This window comes from Triturus cristatus, chromosome 7 (assembly GCF_964204655.1).
Source record: "Triturus cristatus chromosome 7, aTriCri1.1, whole genome shotgun sequence".
In the NCBI taxonomy this organism is placed as follows: domain Eukaryota; kingdom Metazoa; phylum Chordata; class Amphibia; order Caudata; family Salamandridae; genus Triturus; species Triturus cristatus.
Genome location: NC_140590.1, coordinates 1047528157 through 1047549486, shown reverse-complemented (window position 1 = coordinate 1047549486; position 21330 = coordinate 1047528157). Strand labels below are relative to the sequence as shown.

General features: G+C 43.4%; 1 protein-coding gene across 1 annotated transcript in view; it reads right to left on the bottom strand.

Moving 5' to 3' along the window:
• Window positions 1–17807, bottom strand: part of PLAC8L1 (PLAC8 like 1) — a 46530-nt gene extending 28723 nt beyond the window's left edge. The window contains exons 1-2 of the mRNA XM_085615033.1: window positions 17668–17807; window positions 101–243 (exon numbers count right to left, since the gene is read on the bottom strand). Of these exons, the coding sequence (XP_085471159.1) occupies window positions 101–243; window positions 17668–17807 (283 nt within the window). The remainder of the gene's footprint in view (window positions 1–100; window positions 244–17667) is intronic.
• Between the last annotated feature and the right edge of the window lie 3523 nt (window positions 17808–21330).

Below are 21330 nucleotides of genomic sequence, written 5' to 3'. Positions count from 1 at the left end.
TTTACCTCTCTTTCACCATGGCTGCCTACGCCCCTAATCTTGTTAAGATGCACTGAGAAGGGAAGACCCAACTCTGAAAAACTTGCCTTTAAACCCTTACATATTTTCTTGTCATGGCAGATGCTGAATAGGCCCGTGCTCCATTCTCCTCCAGTCTGGATGATGGTGGTGATAGCTGAGCTGGTGACACCACTGGAGCTGGAAGGCTGAGTCACCACAGGTAGCACTGATTTTCTGCTCCAGCTGTAAAACATAAGAAACAAGAGGTGAACATCTTCTTCTACAACCAGGCCACTGAAGCATTATTGACTTCTGCACCATGCAACTCATTAGAAAGCAGCAGTTCAAACTAGAAAACTAAAAAACAAATGCATTTGGTTTCATACTACATGTAATATTCAATAATCATTATAATATTCAATGGTAAGTATGACTGAGAATTACATTTAAATCAATGGCATATTAATGCACGTTACCTAAATTCCTCGTCATTTCTAGTAGGATTACATTCTACGTATATGAGAAAGTGTTTAATAGCAGTGTCAAGTCATTAAATGTTATTTACATGACTTAGCACACACATTTAGAAAGTCACATTTCATCTCTATGGTGAGTACATTTTCTACCAAATAAGGATGATTCTATGTCAGTACCAAAGACGAGGATTAAGCCAATTCTCACTTCGCTTTCTTACAATTTTTCAGAACAGCAGCCATTTTCTAAAATCAACAAGGAAAGAAAACTACTTTTCCCAGAAACCCAAAGGAACCATGTCAAGTCCATCTTCTTATCCACACAACTGGTGCCAATATAGTCAGTTTTCTATTTTTAGGGCTCCCTCTTTCTTCACTGCTGCAGCCAGTTAAGTATCTTTTTTTCACTCTGCAATGATTTTTTGAAATGTGGCATATGAGTAGAGTTTGTTGGCTGTTGTTGCAGTTCTAACCTGTTTTCCCCTAACATGACCCATTATCTGTTGCGGGTCTGCCTCGGCACACCTAATTCGACTTTCTTTCCAACACAGACACTGCGGTGTGGTCTGCCGCCTATTAGGGGCATGGCAGAGCGACGAGTTACAATGGCTTCTCAGCGCGCGTTTCCTCACAGAGCTGTCAAATGCGTGCTGCAGGAGCTCTGTCACACCGCAGCCTGTCCGATCTGCTTGCTATTCCTGTCGTGAGCTGTATTTGCCCACTATAACCTATTAACATCCCTCTGGGGTCCGTATGCCTCATATTAACGATGCCCTGTGGGGTCAGTATTTGCATGGCCATGTAGTGTGGTAAATAATTTAATTACCGGTACTTAATTTGATGCGGAAAATTAATAAGAATAGCTCAGTAAAATAAGAGGCAGAATCCGTGGTATTAGAGATTCGGAACGGGCTTTATTCCAATAACAATTCGAATTGTGGGCTTCATATTCCATCACCACGGAGGTTCAGGAAGTGAAGGGCAATACATTATTGACAGGTAATCATTTTTATAGAAGAGGCATTACAGTGAAACAGATGCAGGAGGCGTAACAGTTGATAACAGAGATAAAGACATACATGCGTAACTAAAATGGGTGTAACTAGGCGTAACTAAAGAACGTCATTAGGTATGATGTCACAAATGGGTGGTTCCATGAAAGAATTTCGCAATGTCAGCAAAAATACTTGGCAGAGATGCGCGCGCAGCAGCATGACGTGTGATTTGACGTGCAACTAGGGGGAGAATGGGACTTGACATTTAGCTCTACATGTGGAGACAGAAGTCTGGGGTTATGTCAACCTAATCCCAAATCATATCTAATATCCTATGTTTAAGGAACTGTGTTATCCAAAAAGAGAGGTCTCTTAGGATAGAATCTTATTCTATACTGACTATACTGACTGTTAGTGCGTGTACAAGCGTCTAAGTGTCTACACTAGATGCGAGGGGGTAGGAATATTCCATGGTAACGGGGCTATGAATTACTTGCATGAGGACAGCGAGGCCTGGCCCCTTTGCACGGTAGCTGGAGGAATGTTTACCTAAACTGCTAGACAGGAATGCATCGGATGAGGGGCGGAGGAGATAATCTTGAAGGTGAAATACAGTTTTCTGGCAGGCTACGGGCTGGATCAGGCACCGTTAGCCGCGCAGGGAGTAAGACAAAGTTCATGGTCACAGATGCAGGCTCAGACTGGAGCTTTCAGAGGCAGAAGGCAGGAAAAGGCTTGGTGACAGAATTCGGGCCTACTCGCCTGAATCTGTAAAATGTGGAAAGTGAACCACATAAAGTCGGTGGCCTTTCATACTTAGAAAAGGAATATCTGACCCATTCATGGTGGATCTGAAAGAGGACATGTTGACGGTGGACGCACATATATTTGCGTCTTCAAAACTGGAGCAGGAGGGAACATACATGTACGTATAGCATGTACATGGAGCCGTTGGGGTCTACGATAGGGGACATAACTGATCACAAAATTCATATTTCCTCATTCCCTCCTTGTCCCCTTCGGACCATTAGGAGATATCGATCTTCATCAATCCATCGATCTGTTCATATAACATCATTTGTTCTTCTTTCTTCTTCCGGGATCTCGAACGAAAACTTGGATGTGGGATACACAAGGTGGCACACAGACCACAAATCGCTGGCCCACATTGTAGACATAAGCAGCAACTGAATAGTATGAGAAAGCCAATACCTAGGAAGGAGAGCATTCTCCATCCCCAGGCTGACAACACGCCCCAGAACCAACCGGACCAAGTCCAGGTGCCTGGACTCTGGTGTATCTGGCTTACAATCTTATGAAGGCGGGTTATGGCTTTATATACTGACGGCGAATTTTCTGGTATGAAAATGCAACAACTTGATCCGATGACCCTACAAGCTCCGCCCCTATCGGCCAGGATGACGTCAAGGACAAGACGATTTTGAAGCACAACAATCCGCATAGCAGACTGCTCTTCTGTTAAATTGCCTAAGGCGGAAATAGTTTCGTTCACTACTGCTTCAAGGGTTCTGGTTAATCTACGTATCAACTTACTATTAGTGACTGTACCTATATAGGGGAAGAAACCTTTATTGAAATCTGTGTATTTTTCCCATGCTGTTTCAGTGTAATCGACGATTGGGAGATCTCTCTGCTGTCTATTGTGTACTAAATGAGTATTTCTATGATAATCAGGAGGAGCTAGGAAAACAGGTGGTAGGAGGAATGCTATGTAACAGGTACCATCCCAGTCTAGAGGTAGGCGTATATATGCGGTCTGGCCACATATAAAGTAGGAATGACGAGAAGCTCTAAATGTAGACTTGCCTTGATCACTGAATTTTATCACAGTGGTGCATTTACTATGGCCCATGTGTATGGAGCCATTCTTTCTTATACATAGTTCCCCTTTTACTGGGAATACGGACATGGCGGGCAAGATTGGTGTAGCTTCAGATTCAACGTTCAGGATCATGAGGTTAAGTGTAAAATTACCTAATCCGTATACTTCATTTTCTAGATCAGTTCCTGTTCTTTTGGGAAGTCCCTCCTTGTTAGGGTAGCAGACTTTAAGCAAAACTAAGTTCAGGTTTCCCCATACCCAGTTGTCTTGATAAGCTACTGAGTTTGAATCTAAGGAATTAATTAAACTAAACCATGCTCCACAGGAGCCATTGTGTGTGAACGGATATGGAAAGAGAGGCAGAATTCCCTTATAGTTCTGATAGGGAGGGAGTCGGCCACATATCCAACAATTTGTAGCATTGCTAGTCTGATGGGAATGATGTAACATACTAATAAAAGTGTTATTGCGCAGCGCAAATCTATAGGACAACTCATGCGGGGGTAATTCACTAAAAGAATGTTCAGCAGTAACATTGTAAACATATTTAGAAATAGGATAATATATGTGCAACAATATACTTGCAGCGATTATTAAAAGACTTAAGAAAAACAAAATTAATAACGTCACTGTGCAATGACTACGCAGTGATTTACAGTACGCATGCTTTTTCAACTGCATCTTTCGGTTTCTTTCTCTATTCAGGTCTAGGGGATACATGTCAGAGACAAATTCGACCGATTCACCTTGGAGAGGACTTAAACAATCAAATTGTCTGACTTACTAGACCGTAATTTTAGTTTGTATAGTTCCTTATCGCTTTGTTCAACCAAAGGAAGCTTTGAGTCAATCGGTGAAGACACGCGAGGTGTAACGTTTACATCAGACGGTAGTCCATGAAATTTCTTGATATGACTTGAATGTAACCATCCTTTGCGACCTTCGATCTTCACGGCTGTCCTTGTGGTGAGTAGTACAAGTTGAGGCGATTTCCACCTAGGATCCAGCTGAGTCTTCCGGTCAAAATTCCGCACTAACACCAGGTCCCCGGGAACTACGTCATGGGGTTTCACCTCGGTGTTGTCGGGAAAGGCTGCAGCTACCTGTGAACGACAAGATTGTAGTGCAGACATCAAGGAAGCCAGGTAATCTGTCAGCATATTACAGTCAACATCAGTTATTTTGCGTGGTATAGGCGTCCCCCACATATTTGGTGGTCTGCCAAAGATCACCTCATAAGGGGATAGCCCTGTTCGAGAGTGCGCTACCATTCTCATGTAAAAGAGTGCAACTGGTAAGGCTATTACCCAATCGACACCTTTCTCTCTACATATTTTGGACAATCTAATTTTCAGAGTTTGGTTATGTCGTTCCACGAGACCTGCTGCCTCGGGGTGTCGGACACAGTGAAATTTCCATTGATAGCCTAACAAAAGTGAAACGTGTTTCATTAGTTCGGATGAGAACGGCTGGCCGTTATCTGAGTAGACAACACGTGGTAAACCGTACCGTGGGAAGAATTCTCGAACCAACTGTTTGGCAGTAGTCGGGGCAGTGTAATCTGAGACCGGGTAGGCTTCCGTCTAACGGGAAAGAGCACAAACAACTACAAGAACATATTTGAATCCTCGACATCGTTCCATCTGGATATAATCCATCTGGAGGACTTCAAAAGGGTGATCAGGAGGCTGAAATCCACCCTGTTCTACGGGAATGCTTTTACCTGGGTTAAACTGACAACAGATCATACAGGTACGAACTTTTTGTTTAGCTGCTGCTCGTAAATGTTTGTTGAACCAAATGTGTTGAATGCTGTCTAGCATAGCTTTTTCTCCTAGGTGCGCTGGACTATGTATTGTATTAATGATAACTTGAACCATAGAGTCAGGAAGGAACCATACAGATTTTTCCTTTGTCATCCATCCTTGATTCGTTTGGATCCCTCCTAATTCAGTCCATTTCTTTATTTCATCTGGTGTAGCATGTGTCTGTATGTCAATTACGTCAAGAGCGGGATCCTTAACCGTCATGCAATGTGTTGGTGTCAGAACTATTGTCTTTGTCATGTCAGATGTGTGAGTTTGAGCAGTCTGTTTAGCTGTTCTGTCAGCTAGATCATTGCCTTGGGAAATGATATCAGTAACTTTCGTATGAGCTTTACATTTCATAATTGATATTGCAGTGGGTAGATGTATTGCATCTAATAAGGCATGAATGAGGGGTCCGTGCTGAATGTGGGCACCGTGAGAAGTTAAATAACCTCTCTCTCGCCACAGCACGCCGAAGTCATGTACAACTCCGAATGCATAACGTGAATCAGTGTATATGTTGACTTTCTTATTTGTGGCTTGAATACAGGCTTGTGTCAGAGCGATGAGCTCTGCTGCTTGAGCTGACAAGGTATCTATACAATTTGTTTCAATAACTTCAGTGTCTGTTGTGACTGCATAAGCGGCCACTAACTCGCCTGTACTTGTTCTCATACATGAACCATCTACATACAACGTCAGGTCTGGATCTGACAATGGGACGTCTGTCAAGTCTTGTCTGGGTTTCGTCGTGATAGTAATAACTTCAATACAATCATGTGCTAGTGGGTCTGTTCCGTTTACTGGCAAAAGTGTGGCAGGATTCAATGTACTACAACGTCTGATTTCTATGTGTGGCTGAAACAATGTCAATTCGTAACCGGTAAGTCTTGCTATAGTCAAGTGTTGTGTTTGCGTTCGGTTCACAAGAACCTCTACTGCGTGTGGTACTTGTACTGTCAATGGATGTCCTAACACTATGGCATCGCTTTGTCTGATTGCTAAAGCTGTCGCTGCCACTGATTTCAGGCACGCAGGCAGAGCCTGAGCTACGGGATCTAATGTACTAGAAAAATAAGCACATGGTTTGTGTGATCCTGCTTGTTCCTGTGTGAGTACTGACAAGGCAGTACCTTCGCGTTCTGTAACAAAGAGCGTAAAATGTTTATTGTAACATGGTGTTGCTAGAACAGGTGCTTGACATAAAGCTTTCTTTAGGCTTTCAAAAGCTTGTGTATGTTCCTGAGTCCAAGGGAGGACAGTCGATGTGGCCGCCTCCTGTGTTGTCAACTGAATGAGTGGTTTTGCTAGAAATGCATACTGAGGGATCCACTGCCTACAATATGAAGTGAGGCCTATAAAAGCCCGTACCTCCTTTTGTGTCTTGGGTATTGGCATGTTAGCAATTAACTGGATGCGATCTGACGTAAGCTGCCTTCCCTCCTTGGACAGCGAGTGCCCAAGGTAAACAACTCGCTGGACACAGAATTGCAGCTTAGAAGGGGACACCTTGTGCCCCTTTTCGGCCAAAAATTGTAAAACCGTCAGTGAGGCTTTTTCACATTCAGGTTCGCTTCTAGCGGTGATCAGCAGATCATCGACATATTGAAGCAGGGCAGTGTTGACTGGCATGTGGATACTGTCAAGTTCTCGTTTCAGTGCTTGGCTATAGATGCTGGGGCTTTCTGTGAATCCTTGAGGTGCGCGTGTGAATTTAAAGCTTCGCCCATTTAAACTAAATCCGAACAAGTATTGGCTTTCCGGATCTATTGGGACGCTGAAAAAGGCATTCTTGAGATCAATTACAGTAAAGAATGTTGCTTCGGAATCAATGGCTGTCAGTAATGAAGAAATGTCTGGGACTACGGGGTATTGTGGTACAATACATTTATTTAATTCGCGCAGATCAATAACCAATCGATATACTGGCGGGGCTTTTGGATCAGTTCGTTTAAGAATCTGAATTATCGGGGAATTACATACATTGGAGTCTGTTTCCACAACCACTCCTTGGGTAATAAGCTCGTCAATGATTTGCAGTAAAGCCACTACAGCATCTGGGGGTAACTTGTATTGTCGCATTCGTGGTAGTACCACTCCTGTCTTTAGTGTGACTCGATATGGTGTAATGTTCATGCAACCAACATCTGTAGGGCCTTGTGCCCATAAATGTGTGGGTAAAGTCTGCAGTCGGTGATCCATGTCTCGGGACACATAGTGCCCTTTGAAATCACGTAAAAACAATCTTACTCCTTCCGGAGAACAACATATTATAGCTCCTAGAGCTTTCAATGTTTTTATACCTAACAGGTTTTCTGGACATGATTTAGTAAGCAATAAATCTGTAGTTCGTGTCAAGGGACCAATCGTAAGTGGAAGAGGCTGTGATACTTCGTTAATGATAGGTTTTCCTGAAAAACCAAGGGAAATATTCTGTGAGCCTGAGAGGGGTGCCCCTGGAACTTCACTCCGTTTTATGGTTGTTCGGCTTGCCCCTGTATCAAGTAAAAATTTTCTATCTTGGCCTAATAGTTCACTGTGTACATAAGGTCCTTCTTGATCCACAGGGACCTCGATAAGGGGTAAGCCAACTTCCCTCTCTAGGCTGTTTCATGAGTATCGTTGATAATCAGGATAGTCATACTGTGCGGTCTGGTACATCTGTCGTGTCGTTGTTTGTGTGGCAACAATAGGCTGCGGTGGTGGGGCTGGCATAGACTGTTGCGGAGCTGGCATGGACTGTGCATGCTGCGGGGCTCCTTGTTGGTTCTGATCCTGTCTAAGTGGCCGTGGTCTTTCTTTTGTAATACCTGTGGCGATATTATGTTTTAAGACTGGACAATCGTGTATATAATGACCTGGCTGTTTACAATAGTTGCATGTCCCTTTTACAGACCCTGCTGAATCACTGTGCTGTGTCATACCCTTTTTATGACCGTCAGCTGGAATTGTCTGGGAAACTAGCATTTTCATTTTCGTGTCTTTCATGCGTCTTTGTTCATGTTCTTGTTCCTCTCTAATTCTATTGTGATGGTACTGTAGCATTTGTAACATTTGTGACGGAGTGTTACCTTGCCAGGTACTCTCGAATTTCAATACTCTATTCTTAACTTGGGGCAAGGAATTTTCAACTAATTTTGTCACAAACAGATGTGGATACGATTCGCTACTTGCTTTTATTCCACTATTTATACCAAAACATTTTTCGAATCGGGCATAGAAATCACTAGTGTCTTCATCTTGCTTTTGTTTACAGGCTGAGATTGCACCCCAGTCTTCCTTTTTCGTAGTTAATAAACGTGGCAGTACCTGTACTAATAAACCTGGTAGTATTTTGGTCTTTTCCCCAAGCCCTAAACCTGGACCTCGAGCTGTTTCTTCGTTTTCTAATGCTGTCCAATCTATCTTTTGGTCTCCCACCTCCCAATCCTTTTCTTTGAGTTTTTCGTAAATGCCCGCAGGCATTAATACCTTTAATATTTTCATAATGTCGGGATAGGTATACTCTCCCATGAGCAACATGTCTTTAATTTCATGGTGGAAACCCGCTGGGTCTTTGTCATGACTGGGTACCACTTTCTTCATTTCTAATAGTTCCATTTTAGATATGGGTGTGTATACAAACACACGTTTAAACTGATTGTCATCACCTTTTATCGGGTGGACTTCGCGTAAGGGATTCTGTCTATCCATATAATACGTCGTTCTTTCCTTGATGGGCAGGGAGACATGTTCGGGGCATACAAAAAGAATGTACTGCTTTCTGGATTCTAGTATTTCTCTAATTAACTCAGTACCTGAACCTCTCCATTTATTTGTGAGTAATTCAGTCAATATATCAGGTAAGGGACCAGGATCGGAGTGTTGGCTTTTATATAATATAAGGAGTTGTTGAATCATGTAGATACCAGCTAAACGCTGTTCATCTGGGGTGAGGTTCAAAAACGTGTGCGCTAGTGTATCATCACTATATTTTCCGGGACTGTCAACCCAGTGAACGGCTGACCTGGCTAATTCTTGTTCGTCCATAGAATCGAGTATATGATAACCCCTTCGTTCTCGGAGTAATTTGTCAGCGGCTTGGAACGAATGTTCGGGGGACCTTATATTTATTATAGGGGTTTGGAAATTTCTGTTATTATCTGGACGTATCGGACGTATCGGATCAGTAAAGCATCTAGTATTATTACAAGATCTTCCTCTACCTACATAGGCCATGGTTTCTAACTGTCCTGTGGGCAGTTCTAATTCTTCCTCCTCCTCGTTTTGTTCAGGCTGGTCTACCGCTAATCTTTCTTCGTGTATTCGTTCTACTTCTTTGCGGATCTTTCGGCACATAGCTACTATACTTAATAGTCTGTCATGTCTCCCCTCTGATATATTCCGACTCCATGTGGTAAGAATTCGCATTTCTTCCGGATTTACCCCTGGTCGGTCTTGATTTCTGATCACACAATTTATGAGGAAACGTAACAGTTCCCCCTGTATCTCCACTTTCTGGTACTCCATGGCTCTATTAATACTTTCAGAATCTCGCCCTGACTGGACAAAGTGATATATATTTTCTAAATGTGTAGTCATTCCTGGTAGCCTCCCTAAATATATTGCAGCTCGTCGGATACGTAATGATGCCAGCAGCATTTCGTCCTCTTTGCCGGGCACAGGGTCATATCTACAATCTACTAGAAGTTCCTTAAGCATGTCGGGAGTTACTAGTTTGGGCGTACGTTGGTGGGCTAATTCTTGAAAGGAAAGTTTATTTACTCTGGGTGGCGTGGAAAAAATGTTTGTTGTACCTCCTGTAGCACCGCCTGGGGTGCTGGATGTGAAAGGATTCGTTGAACGTGATATAGCAACCATAGGTGTGGGTACAGCTGTAGAAACAGATGTGCTTGCCGGAACTTGTGTCGGAGTTTGTTGTTGCGGAGGTACAGACGGAGGGTCTTGGCGTTGAACCCCCTCGGCAGGCGGTCTATGTGGTGCAGTATTAGCATACTCGGGAGCTGCGTCGTCTAAATAAGAGGAAAGGAAAACATCTTCTGCGGTTCTGGGATGCCCTTTGGGATGTGCTTTTATCGGAAACAATGGAGGTGGCAAGTCTTTTGGTATCTCCGGAGTAGCCTTAGGTAACCCTTCGGCCAGAAGAGGATACATACCATTCATAAGGGCATTTCTTTGTCTGTCTACTTGTTCTGATTTTGCTCGGGTACCTTCTTCAATTAATAGATTTTCTCGGACTTTATTTGAATTCTCCTTACTTTTCTCTTCCTGTCTGAGTGCTTTTTCTGTACGTCTATATGATTCTTTACGCCATAATTCAATGGCATCTTTCTGTGATTGTCTAGCTTTCTTTTTCCATAATTCTTCCTCTACTTTCATGATGCAATCTGCATCCCAGGTCCCAGCTGCGGGCCACCTCTGACTTTCTGGTAATTCCTTGGTGTAGTCTACCCATAAATCAAGAAATAATATGGCGTCTAGGCCATGTTTATGATACATGAAGTACCCTGGAGTGTCCCTAGGAGGAATGGGAACAGCTTCTTCGAGTACCCCTTTTCTAGTTTTGATCTGTCTTAATTTCGAAAAGAGCGGCATATTGAGAACTGATCTGATACCTAATTTTGAACACGTTTAATACAACAAAACACAATAATGAACAGTCATTCACACCACAATATGCAGAACGTATTTAAAACATTTAACATTTAACATTTAATGAACAACAATGATGGCCATTTAGGGAACTAGTCACTAAGCATAATACTCGGCACTAACTAGGTAATTCTGAATTATATACTAGACATACTAGATATACTGCTAAACAGTACAGATACACTGCTGAAACAGTGCAGACTGGATTTGTGTACCCAAACCCGTCTTGACCGGCACAACCTATGTGCACGTCAGAACGCCTCCCCGTCAATGGTACTCACCGGGTAGCTCGGAACGGAAGGCCTCGGAACTGAACTGGACTGGACTTGGACCGGACTGGACTCGACTCGAAACTTCGGAACTTCGGAACCTGGTGGGCCTCTGTATACCTCGGATCTTGCTCTCTCAGCTAGGCTCTGGTCGGGATACTTCGCACTTCTCACCGCCTCGTCTGGGTGTTGATCGCAGCCTCAGTTACCCCCGCTCGGCAGGAGGGAGATACAGGAAATCCTGTGGGTACGCGTTGTTTGTCCGTCCGGCTGTGGCAGGAGACCGGGCCTGCAACGCACCTCCGGCGCGTGAGATGAGAAAGTGTCCCTGTTCAGGCGCCAAATATGTGGTAAATAATTTAATTACCGGTACTTAATTTGATGCGGAAAATTAATAAGAATAGCTCAATAAAATAAGAGGCAGAATCCGTGGTATTAGAGATTCGGAACGGGCTTTATTCCAATAACAATTCGAATTGTGGGCTTCATATTCCATCACCACGGAGGTTCAGGAAGTGAAGGGCAATACATTATTGACAGGTAATCATTTTTATAGAAGAGGCATTACAGTGAAACAGATGCAGGAGGCGTAACAGTTGATAACAGAGATAAAGACATACATGCGTAACTAAAATGGGTGTAACTAGGCGTAACTAAAGAACGTCATTAGGTATGATGTCACAAATGGGTGGTTCCATGAAAGAATTTCGCAATGTCAGCAAAAATACTTGGCAGAGATGCGCGCGCAGCAGCATGACGTGTGATTTGACGTGCAACTAGGGGGAGAATGGGACTTGACATTTAGCTCTACATGTGGAGACAGAAGTCTGGGGTTATGTCAACCTAATCCCAAATCATATCTAATATCCTATGTTTAAGGAACTGTGTTATCCAAAAAGAGAGGTCTCTTAGGATAGAATCTTATTCTATACTGACTATACTGACTGTTAGTGCGTGTACAAGCGTCTAAGTGTCTACACTAGATGCGAGGGGGTAGGAATATTCCATGGTAACGGGGCTATGAATTACTTGCATGAGGACAGCGAGGCCTGGCCCCTTTGCACGGTAGCTGGAGGAATGTTTACCTAAACTGCTAGACAGGAATGCATCGGATGAGGGGCGGAGGAGATAATCTTGAAGGTGAAATACAGTTTTCTGGCAGGCTACGGGCTGGATCAGGCACCGTTAGCCGCGCAGGGAGTAAGACAAAGTTCATGGTCACAGATGCAGGCTCAGACTGGAGCTTTCAGAGGCAGAAGGCAGGAAAAGGCTTGGTGACAGAATTCGGGCCTACTCGCCTGAATCTGTAAAATGTGGAAAGTGAACCACATAAAGTCGGTGGCCTTTCATACTTAGAAAAGGAATATCTGACCCATTCATGGTGGATCTGAAAGAGGACATGTTGACGGTGGACGCACATATATTTGCGTCTTCAAAACTGGAGCAGGAGGGAACATACATGTACGTATAGCATGTACATGGAGCCGTTGGGGTCTACGATAGGGGACATAACTGATCACAAAATTCATATTTCCTCAGCAGGCCGGTGGGGACACCTTTGCAGGCAGTACTTGTCCCCAGTGACCAGTAGGGTGTGTGCGTCCCTTGGGCTTGTGCCTGTCTATTGTGAGCCTCTGATCACCCATAACCTATGGGCTTACTCTCAGACCACATTTTTACACCCTGCGTGTCCCAAATTTAGGCTCAGCCTGTATTCTTTGGCCTCCCCGGGCCTCTTATAGTAGACAGGTACCCAAGTCTTGGCGCTACACGGAGCACCAAGCGCCATGGAGTGTGATTATTACCAGGAGGAGGACTCCTTGCATTCCTCCAATGGGACAACAATATTTACGAGGCTGTGGAAACCTTGAGCACTGGTCAGCCTGGACGCAATGGGTTTGTTGGGCTTTGCAACGCTGTGTGGAGCCCATTGGCACAGACGTTGTCCATATCCTGAATTTTATGTCCTCCTTGGCTAAGGAAGGGTTGGCCTATTCGTCTATTAATGTCTTTAGGTCTGCCATTTCGTCAGGGCATACTCCAGTTGATGGCAGCCCAGTGAGAGAACATCCTTTTGAGGGATAAGACTATCCCTCCCCCTGGAACCTCGTTATTTGGATATGTGGGAAGTCAATCAAGTCCTTAGCCTCCTTCTTTCAATTTTGGCAACCAAATAGTTTTTACCCTGAAAGGAATTGTCAGCAAAGTTAACAATGCTTCTTTGCCTGGCCTCATGCAGGCTGGTGTCTGACGTGAGAGCCCTGGACCTTTCAGGCAGAGTGCTTTCCCTAGATGGGTTGTCATTTACAGTAAGTAGACTGACCAAGTTTAATACCCTTGTAATTCCCTACCCTGCCTTTACAGTTGTACCCAAACTATGTGTGGTTCAGTGCCTCAAAGCATATGAGGATTTGACGGTGGCGATTCACCCTCCAGGTGACTGACAACTCCTCATTGCCTTAAGGAAACCGTACAAAGCAGTGTTTTCTTCCACTATAGCCCACTGGGTGAGGTGGGGTATGCAGAAGGCCAGTATTGATATCAAGAAGTTTGGGGCATATTCAGTAAGAGGGGTGAGGGCCTCGAAGGTATTCTGCCTCAGAACTCGCTTGGAGAACATAATGTGTGCGGTGGATTGGTCCTCAGACTCCACCTTTAAGAGGTTCTATTTTAAGCCAGTACTGGATCTGGCACAGTTGGGTGAGTAATCTTTAAACTGCATAATCCTCGCCTCTGGTCCTGACCTAGAATGAAAACGTGCCTAGCTATAGTGAAGGTAAGTTTCAATTCTATTAAGGACACAGGGGCAAGGATTATCCCACTCAGTGGTCAATTTGAACACTTACCCTCCCCGTTGGCATTAAGTAATGCTTTCCTGTTCAATGTTAAGAAATATACAAGTAATGCCATTATGATGTTCCGTTGAACCACATGTTTTACAGGTCTATATGTTGATTATGGCAATTTGTGTTTTAATTCTATTAGAGGTCTTGACACTGACAGGCTTGTTCGGAATTGTCATTTATGGGTTTCCTCTCTTCCAAGAAATGATGGATCGAAACAAGACGCATGATGACTCCAGTTGAGCATGATTCATGAGAAGCAAGAGGGAGCCCTGAAAATAGAAAACAGACTATATTGGCACCAGTTGGGTGGATTAGAAGACGGCCTTGACATGGTTCTCTAGGGTTTCTGGGAACAGTAGTTTTCTTCCTTGTTGATTTTAGAAAATGGCTGCTGTTCTGAAAATTTGTAATAAAGTGAAGTGAGAATTAGCACAATCCTTGCCTCCGTGTCCTTTATAGAACTGAAACTTTCTTCACTATAGCTAGGCACATTTTCATTCTTTATTTGTCACAATTAAGGCAAGACATTTATGTGAGTAAGTTCTCTAATCCTACAATGAAGGCACTCTTTAATAAATGTCAAGTGCAACACTCACATTAGTTTGTTAAACCATACATAAATCATGTGCTAAGTGCACTTTCATACCTTGTATTTCATAAGTGTCTGTGACATTTGTGACTGATAAAGAGTGGGCAATCTTTGCGCTGCACCAACTGTCACTCCACCTTTGGCTTGTAGACCCACATTCAACATGGGCTGAGGGAAAAGGATAGCAAGAGAGAAAATCTGCATAGCAAACAGGCAATGTTATGGTTCTTAACATTGTATTACCATTAATATGGACTTATAGTGCTGTCAGCTTCAGGCACATTTCCCAGGCTGAGACTTATGGTGTGTTATTGTTGTCCATAGCACCCCTTTAAATCAGTCTAATTGAGGGAGTTGGGTGAATATGGGTTTAGAGTGTAATTAAAGTAGAGTGCTGATGTGGGCTTGAATTCCAACCACATGGTGCCTCATATCTGCGTTAGACACAAGTTTCTTGTTCAGACGAATGTATTCTGTTGGAAGTTGTTTTTAAGTCTTGAGGAAGGCTCCAAAGATGTTCCAGTTAGGTACAGGAGACTATCTCCTTTACTTTAAGCACTTAGGTACAGTGTCAGGTATCTAGTTCTGGACCAGCCTTCATCCTCCTGGAAACTGGTCGTGGTTACTTTCACGGACACACGCACACACAGACACACACACACACACACATTGTTATTCACTCTCAGCATGCAAGGACACCAATTCAGACATACAGGAAACGAGAACACACAAAATACTACTAGTTGTAATTAGTATAAAGGCAGCACTAACCTTGCATTAATAGATTGATTGTGTCACTAAGGATTTGTATAACACTTAGATCTGCAAGTATCAATTGCTTACAGCCAGCAGCACCCCTCTCAATTAATTAGGCTATCATGCGATTCCTGCCAGATGCAATTTAGTATGTTTTGCAATTGATTCTAAATTGCAGCCTAATATCTGAAATTCCGGGAGATTAAAACTATGGGGCATATTTAGCAATTGTTCATGCAGTGCAATGCAGAAAGCCACCTTGCTGCTCTGCATGAAAGGTAAAGGCCAGGAGTGCGCAGTATTTAACATTATACAGCACACTTTTGGCTGCCTAGTACCAATGCAGGCACCCTAGCGTCAGTTTGAATGGGTGCCTGCGTTATAGGCAGGATTGCTTTTGTGCAGGAAGGGGTACCTTCTTGTACAAAAAATATCCTGAGAGTCATTTTCCTCTTTCTATGTAAGCCGCAAATTATAGCACACATAGAAAGAGGAAACAAAGAGGAGAAATACAGATCCTTCTCCTTGTTAGGCACATTCCCAGGTCTACCACTAATGGTAAATCTGGGATTGTGCCAAGATCCATGGGTGGTAGCGTGGGAACACCCATGCTTCAACCCATGGAACTCCTCTGCAAGGTGGGCTTGCGTGGTTTGATAAATCTCACTTAGGTTTTGCGTTGCCCTTGCGCCCCCTTGCGTGGTGCAAGGGCAAAGCAAAACCATGATATATTTGCCCCAAAATATATAAAATTGGAACTGCCCCATAAAAAATGTCAAATGATGTTTCCTAGAAGGAGACTGTCCTGTAAAACTACTCATTATCAAGACCAGTAGTGGTCATCCTGGGATATGCAAGACCTATTCAGGGGGTCTGTGACTGCGTTACAAAATTAAATAATATTAAAATGAATACAATCAAAATAAATAATGTGCAAATATAAAAGCAAAATTGAATATGTGAAAATGTTTTGTACATTTGATAGTTAAGTAAACAAAATATTTAAATATTTGAGCATTTTTTCGGTCTTTACTTGTTTTTGTATTTTTGTGTATTATTTTATAGTTAAAATTCTAGAAATAGCTTAGGCCGGGGAGTTCCCCAGCTTCCAATAATGGATCATTGGGGGTCCCGAGATTCCAGTAATGATTCAGTGGGGTGTCCACATAAGTCAAAAGGTTAAGAACTGCTGATGTAGACCTTCATCGTAATGTCTTCTTCTGTGCCTAGTTCACAATGCCAGAGTTCAGCCGCTCCAGACACAGACCTAGCACATTCAAGGATGCCCCTAAAATGTCACACCACATAAAACGTGTGCTTCAGGAGTAGGACTTTGGGAACTGCTGTAATAACATTGCTTCATTGATGTTATTTCACAAATAGTGTGCATATCTTACTTAAATGATGCTGTGCCCTTGAATTGTTTCAGGAATTATTGCAGGAATTACAACATTCCCATGAATTATGGGGAAAGCCTAGAAAATTAGATCCATTCTTTCATTTCATGCTCATTATCTAATAAGGTCTCATTCACAAACCCAGTCAGAAGCGCGTGTGAATTTATCTATGTAAAAAGTCATCGATCACACCTCCGGTCAAACATCCAAGACACCCATGAAGAGGCTGATCTGCAGCTGCAGTAATTTGTGAAAAGTATGGAAAGCGTCCACATTCACAAGGGACACCTAGATGTGTCGAAATGGACACCCCAAGGCAGCGATTGGTGATGTTCATTAAAATGCAATGAAAATGAGGTGAGCATGCACATGGTTTCAACTTTGGGTAGTTTCACAAATAATTGCATGCACTACTTAAATGTTCCACCATTTATGAATTGCTAATAATTCCCCCATGCATGACTTATGCCATTTTCCATCAGCAAGTCTAACAAGTATCAAACAGAGTTTTGTGAATCTCTTTAAACATGACTTTTCTAAATTAAAAAAATATCGAAAAAAAACGGTCTGCTTAAATCATTCCTTTTTTTCAATCGCCATTTTACCATAGGTAAACAAAATATGTCAATTATTAGCTGAACATTGCAAACTACATCTGACTAACAATTAAACATCAAAAATTGCTTAGGTACCACTTTCTTTCCTGCTACCAAATTGTATCTGTATTCTGTATTTTAAAAAGTGTAGTTGACCAAAAAGCCGGTACCAATCGTTGGTGACCCAGAGGGGCCATTAGCCCCGGGGCCCAAACTCAAAATGGGTTTCAGATTTCAGAGGATTGTTAATTTGTGACTTTGATGAAGCTTAAATGTTGTGCCTCAGAAGCTAAAAGTGATCTGAGCATAACAGGGAAGGCCTATTAACAGTATGGAAACTGATCAAAACATTGTAGTTAATTGTTCTCAGTGTGGTGGTATATGGCGGGCAGGGCCCTGCTCAGGGCTCTTTGTGGCCTTTACAGCTATTGTAGACTGCTCACCAGGGTCCTTGTTCAGAATCAGAAATTAAAGTGACATCGTCTTCCGGTCCCAGTAACGGAAGTTCGGCCTGCGAGTCCGCGTCCCACCTGGAATCCCCGGCCGTATCGCCTTTGAAGCAGAAGCCTGCACAGCGATGCATTGCGCGAGGAAATGACCCTCGAGTCTTAAATCCAGTGTGCAGCAAGTCTAACTCGAAGCTGCGTCACTGGACCTGGCATTGTGATGTCACAAATGTATCCATTAGCAGCCATAACTCAATGAATGGAGTGTCCGATGGAGACGTATCTGGAAGCTACACTATTTCGCACATTAAAGGTGCTTAGCTGACTGCAAAGTGTGTTTGAAGATTAGTGAGAAGATACAAGATGTGCAAATATTGAGGTCCAGTTAAATATCAGATTCAGGTTTGGAAGGCATCATCTTGTGGTGTGGTGATGAAAGTCACTTTTGTTTAATTTTTATTTCATTAACAGTACAACTAGCTCTTGCTCCAAAACATAGACATAACTAGCATTTGCAATGCAATCGGTCTCGCCTTTGAGACCTTATATGTATTTAGCCATGCAGCACATTAGCCTGGGTGCTGAAACATCTACTGTTCTTTAACAACGAGAGAAAGTAAGCACCAAACTGCGTGACAAGCCAGGTATGGGAACACATGGAGAGAAATATTGCCTTTCAACGGGGAATAGTATAGCCCGAAGCTTTTTTTTAATATAAAATCAGGTCCTTCGGTGGTCATATCACTGAAAATACAAGACGTGAAAAAAATATTATTGTCTACGGGTGCTCGTGGAAGACAATTTCTATGGACTGCAATCTAGAGAATGCTAGAGTGATTCTGGTATTTTACTGACCTCTGCTGGTCGTTTTCTATCAAGAAAGTTAAATAGAGGCAGTTGCCAGAAAAATAAACAAGAGAAAGTCTCTCAGCAGAAAGCAATTCTGGTATTTTACTGACCTCTGCTGGTCGTTTTCTATCAAGACAGTTAAACAGAGGCAGTTGAACAGAAAAAAAAGTCCCTAAGCGGAAGCAGACAAGTCCTAGGGCTGATCTCCAGAGCCCACAAAGTACATGCACATATAAGTATATAAAGTGTATACTAAAGTATATACAAGAGGTCTTGAATGCTCAACCTAAAAAACGACAATCAGTACAGAAAGACTACTTCAAACAAGTCTTTATCCTCTGCACTGCAGGCAAACTCAGTATCTCCAAGATCTGAGATCAGATTTCATCAAATACACTTTACCATCCCTTGTTCTTGGATGACACCCGCAAGCTTCACTCATTTTAGAGTCCTTCTAGCCAGCTGACCATGTTCCCCATATTAGCAGATTTTCAAGTCTAAAAGCAGCCAGCCACTGTTACTCAATAAAGTCAAAGCCTTTCAAGTAGTCAGGACGTGTAACTGTATCACTGCCTGACATACGCTTCTTAAACAATTTTCTTTATGTGAAATTGTGGCCAGACTGAGATTCAAGGAAAATTACCCTAAGGACTCCATCATCATGTTCCAAGATTCTTTAAAAATTCCAGAAGCCTGTTCGGTCTTCAGCTTTCATCTCAACCTATTCAACACTCCTTTTTAAGAGTGAGATACTCTAGCGACAGGCGAATGCTGATCCAGTTGCAATCACGTTGATGCAATTATAAATCCCCTCATCCTCTCTTCCCAAGTTGCCTACCCCAAGATACTGCACCTTCTGAGGAAGGGTATATACATGCAGCTGAACCTGGCTGCTGCCACTGGCAGGGTCTGAGAATAGGGGTGGCCACAGAGCAGTAGGGAGATAAAATCGTGCTTTGCCAATTTTCAATGTGATTTGCTTGGAACCCAATGGAAGAGGGTTCAGGTAACTGAACATGCACACCGACAAGGTGTTATTGAAGAACTGGGGCTCACCCTTTCCTTGCGACTGTTCCTTCATCAGCAGAGAAGCCTAGAAATGTATATATTTTAAAATCCTTGTCGGACCTGTTACTCATCAGGTCGCGTTTCCCTGAACTTAAAGCCCACCTATGTTTTGTTGTCCTAAAACATCGGCCGAACTGGCACTGCAGACTGATGGGTGCGCGGGAAACCTCCTTTAGGTCAAAGCCGGAATCACGCTGTGATATCACAACGCCAGCAAAAGAACCAATGCGTCGTTAGCACGCATTTGTTCATCACGCAAGTTGTTACAACGACTTGCTTTAGAGGGTGTGCATTGGTGGAATGGTGTTGGATTTAAAGGCCAGCACCTTCCCTGCTGGTGCTCAGATAGGTGTTGGAAAGTAAATGATCCTATTCCAAAGTCCAGCGCTCTCTAAAGCAAATTGTTAAAACGGCTTGCGTGCTGAACTAAGTCGTACTAACGACGTGTTCGTTCTAATGATGGCGTGATGAAGGCATGCATGCGGGATTCCCTCACACATTTAGGTGCACACTGGCATTGATTGTAAGTAAACTCATGAGCAGCTTGGCATTGCAAGTGTGCCTACGCACCTATGGTGCTCATGATTGTGTGTGCTGCTGGTCAACGCAGGCTAGTGCTTGTGCACCGACACACATATTAAACTGGTATCCAGTCTGCTGTGTAGACTCGGGTGGGTGCACTGGAACTGCTGGTGCTGTGAATTGCGTGTTCCTCATGCCATCGCAAGGTCAGAGTGCGCAACAGTGAACGTGCACTCAGGTAGTGAGGAATATATATGTGTGTTTTCACTACCCACAAGGCCTGCTCTTTCCATACTTTAATAAGGGGATGTAGTTGACAATATGTCGCACTGCAATGGTGGATTGCAGTGAAGCAACCTCGAGATGTTTCATATCAATTGTTTTGCAGTGTCAAACCCTTTCCATTGGTAAAGGTTTCTTGGCATAACTCACTTAGAAATGCCACTTATAGAACATGGACATTTCTAAGCTCCAAAAGTCTCAGGGACTGTGGTGTCTGGCTTCAGTGGACAACAGGTCGGTGAGAGCACACCTGTGCTTTCCTCAAGCGACAGCCATAAAACATGGGCATCCTACGGAAACAGCAGACCTCTGCCATTTGAGGGCCAAATGGGATAGATTGAAGATAGAGGTTGTGACACTTAGCCTCTAAGGGCCGGATCAAGGCCCCACTAAAGATTAAGATCTGTATTCCAAGGCCCCAGGCAGACAGGCCTACGATTTAGGGGCGACATCTGTGGATCAAAGAGAAAACTCCCTAAACCACCCAAGTTCAAAGACACACAACAGTATAACTATGGGTGTTATCCTTCAGCAAGGGGTGAGATACGCATGTGGGGCCGGAGAACCCAGACTGCATGGTGCACATTTTCAGAGGACTCTGTTGTGCACATGGAGGATAACTGTCCGAATAGAGACTGGCCTGGGCCAAGGACCTGCTGAAGTGTGGTGCCCTGAAGTGTACTCTCCAAGGGCCTGGCCATGGGCATCCTGTTCTCTTGGAGATCTCAGGGACATCGAAGATCTCCCCCAAAGGACCTACACCATCTACCTGTGACTTCTGGAGAGCGGTACCCTCTCATGTGTCCACCTTTGCTACTTAATCCAGAGTGGTATGAGCATGGACCCAAGACTTGTGTCTGGAGACCGGAATGGCTAGTGAAGAGCCCCCGAAATCTTACCCGGATCTAAGGCGTGTGATTCTTGTACTGCGGAGACCTC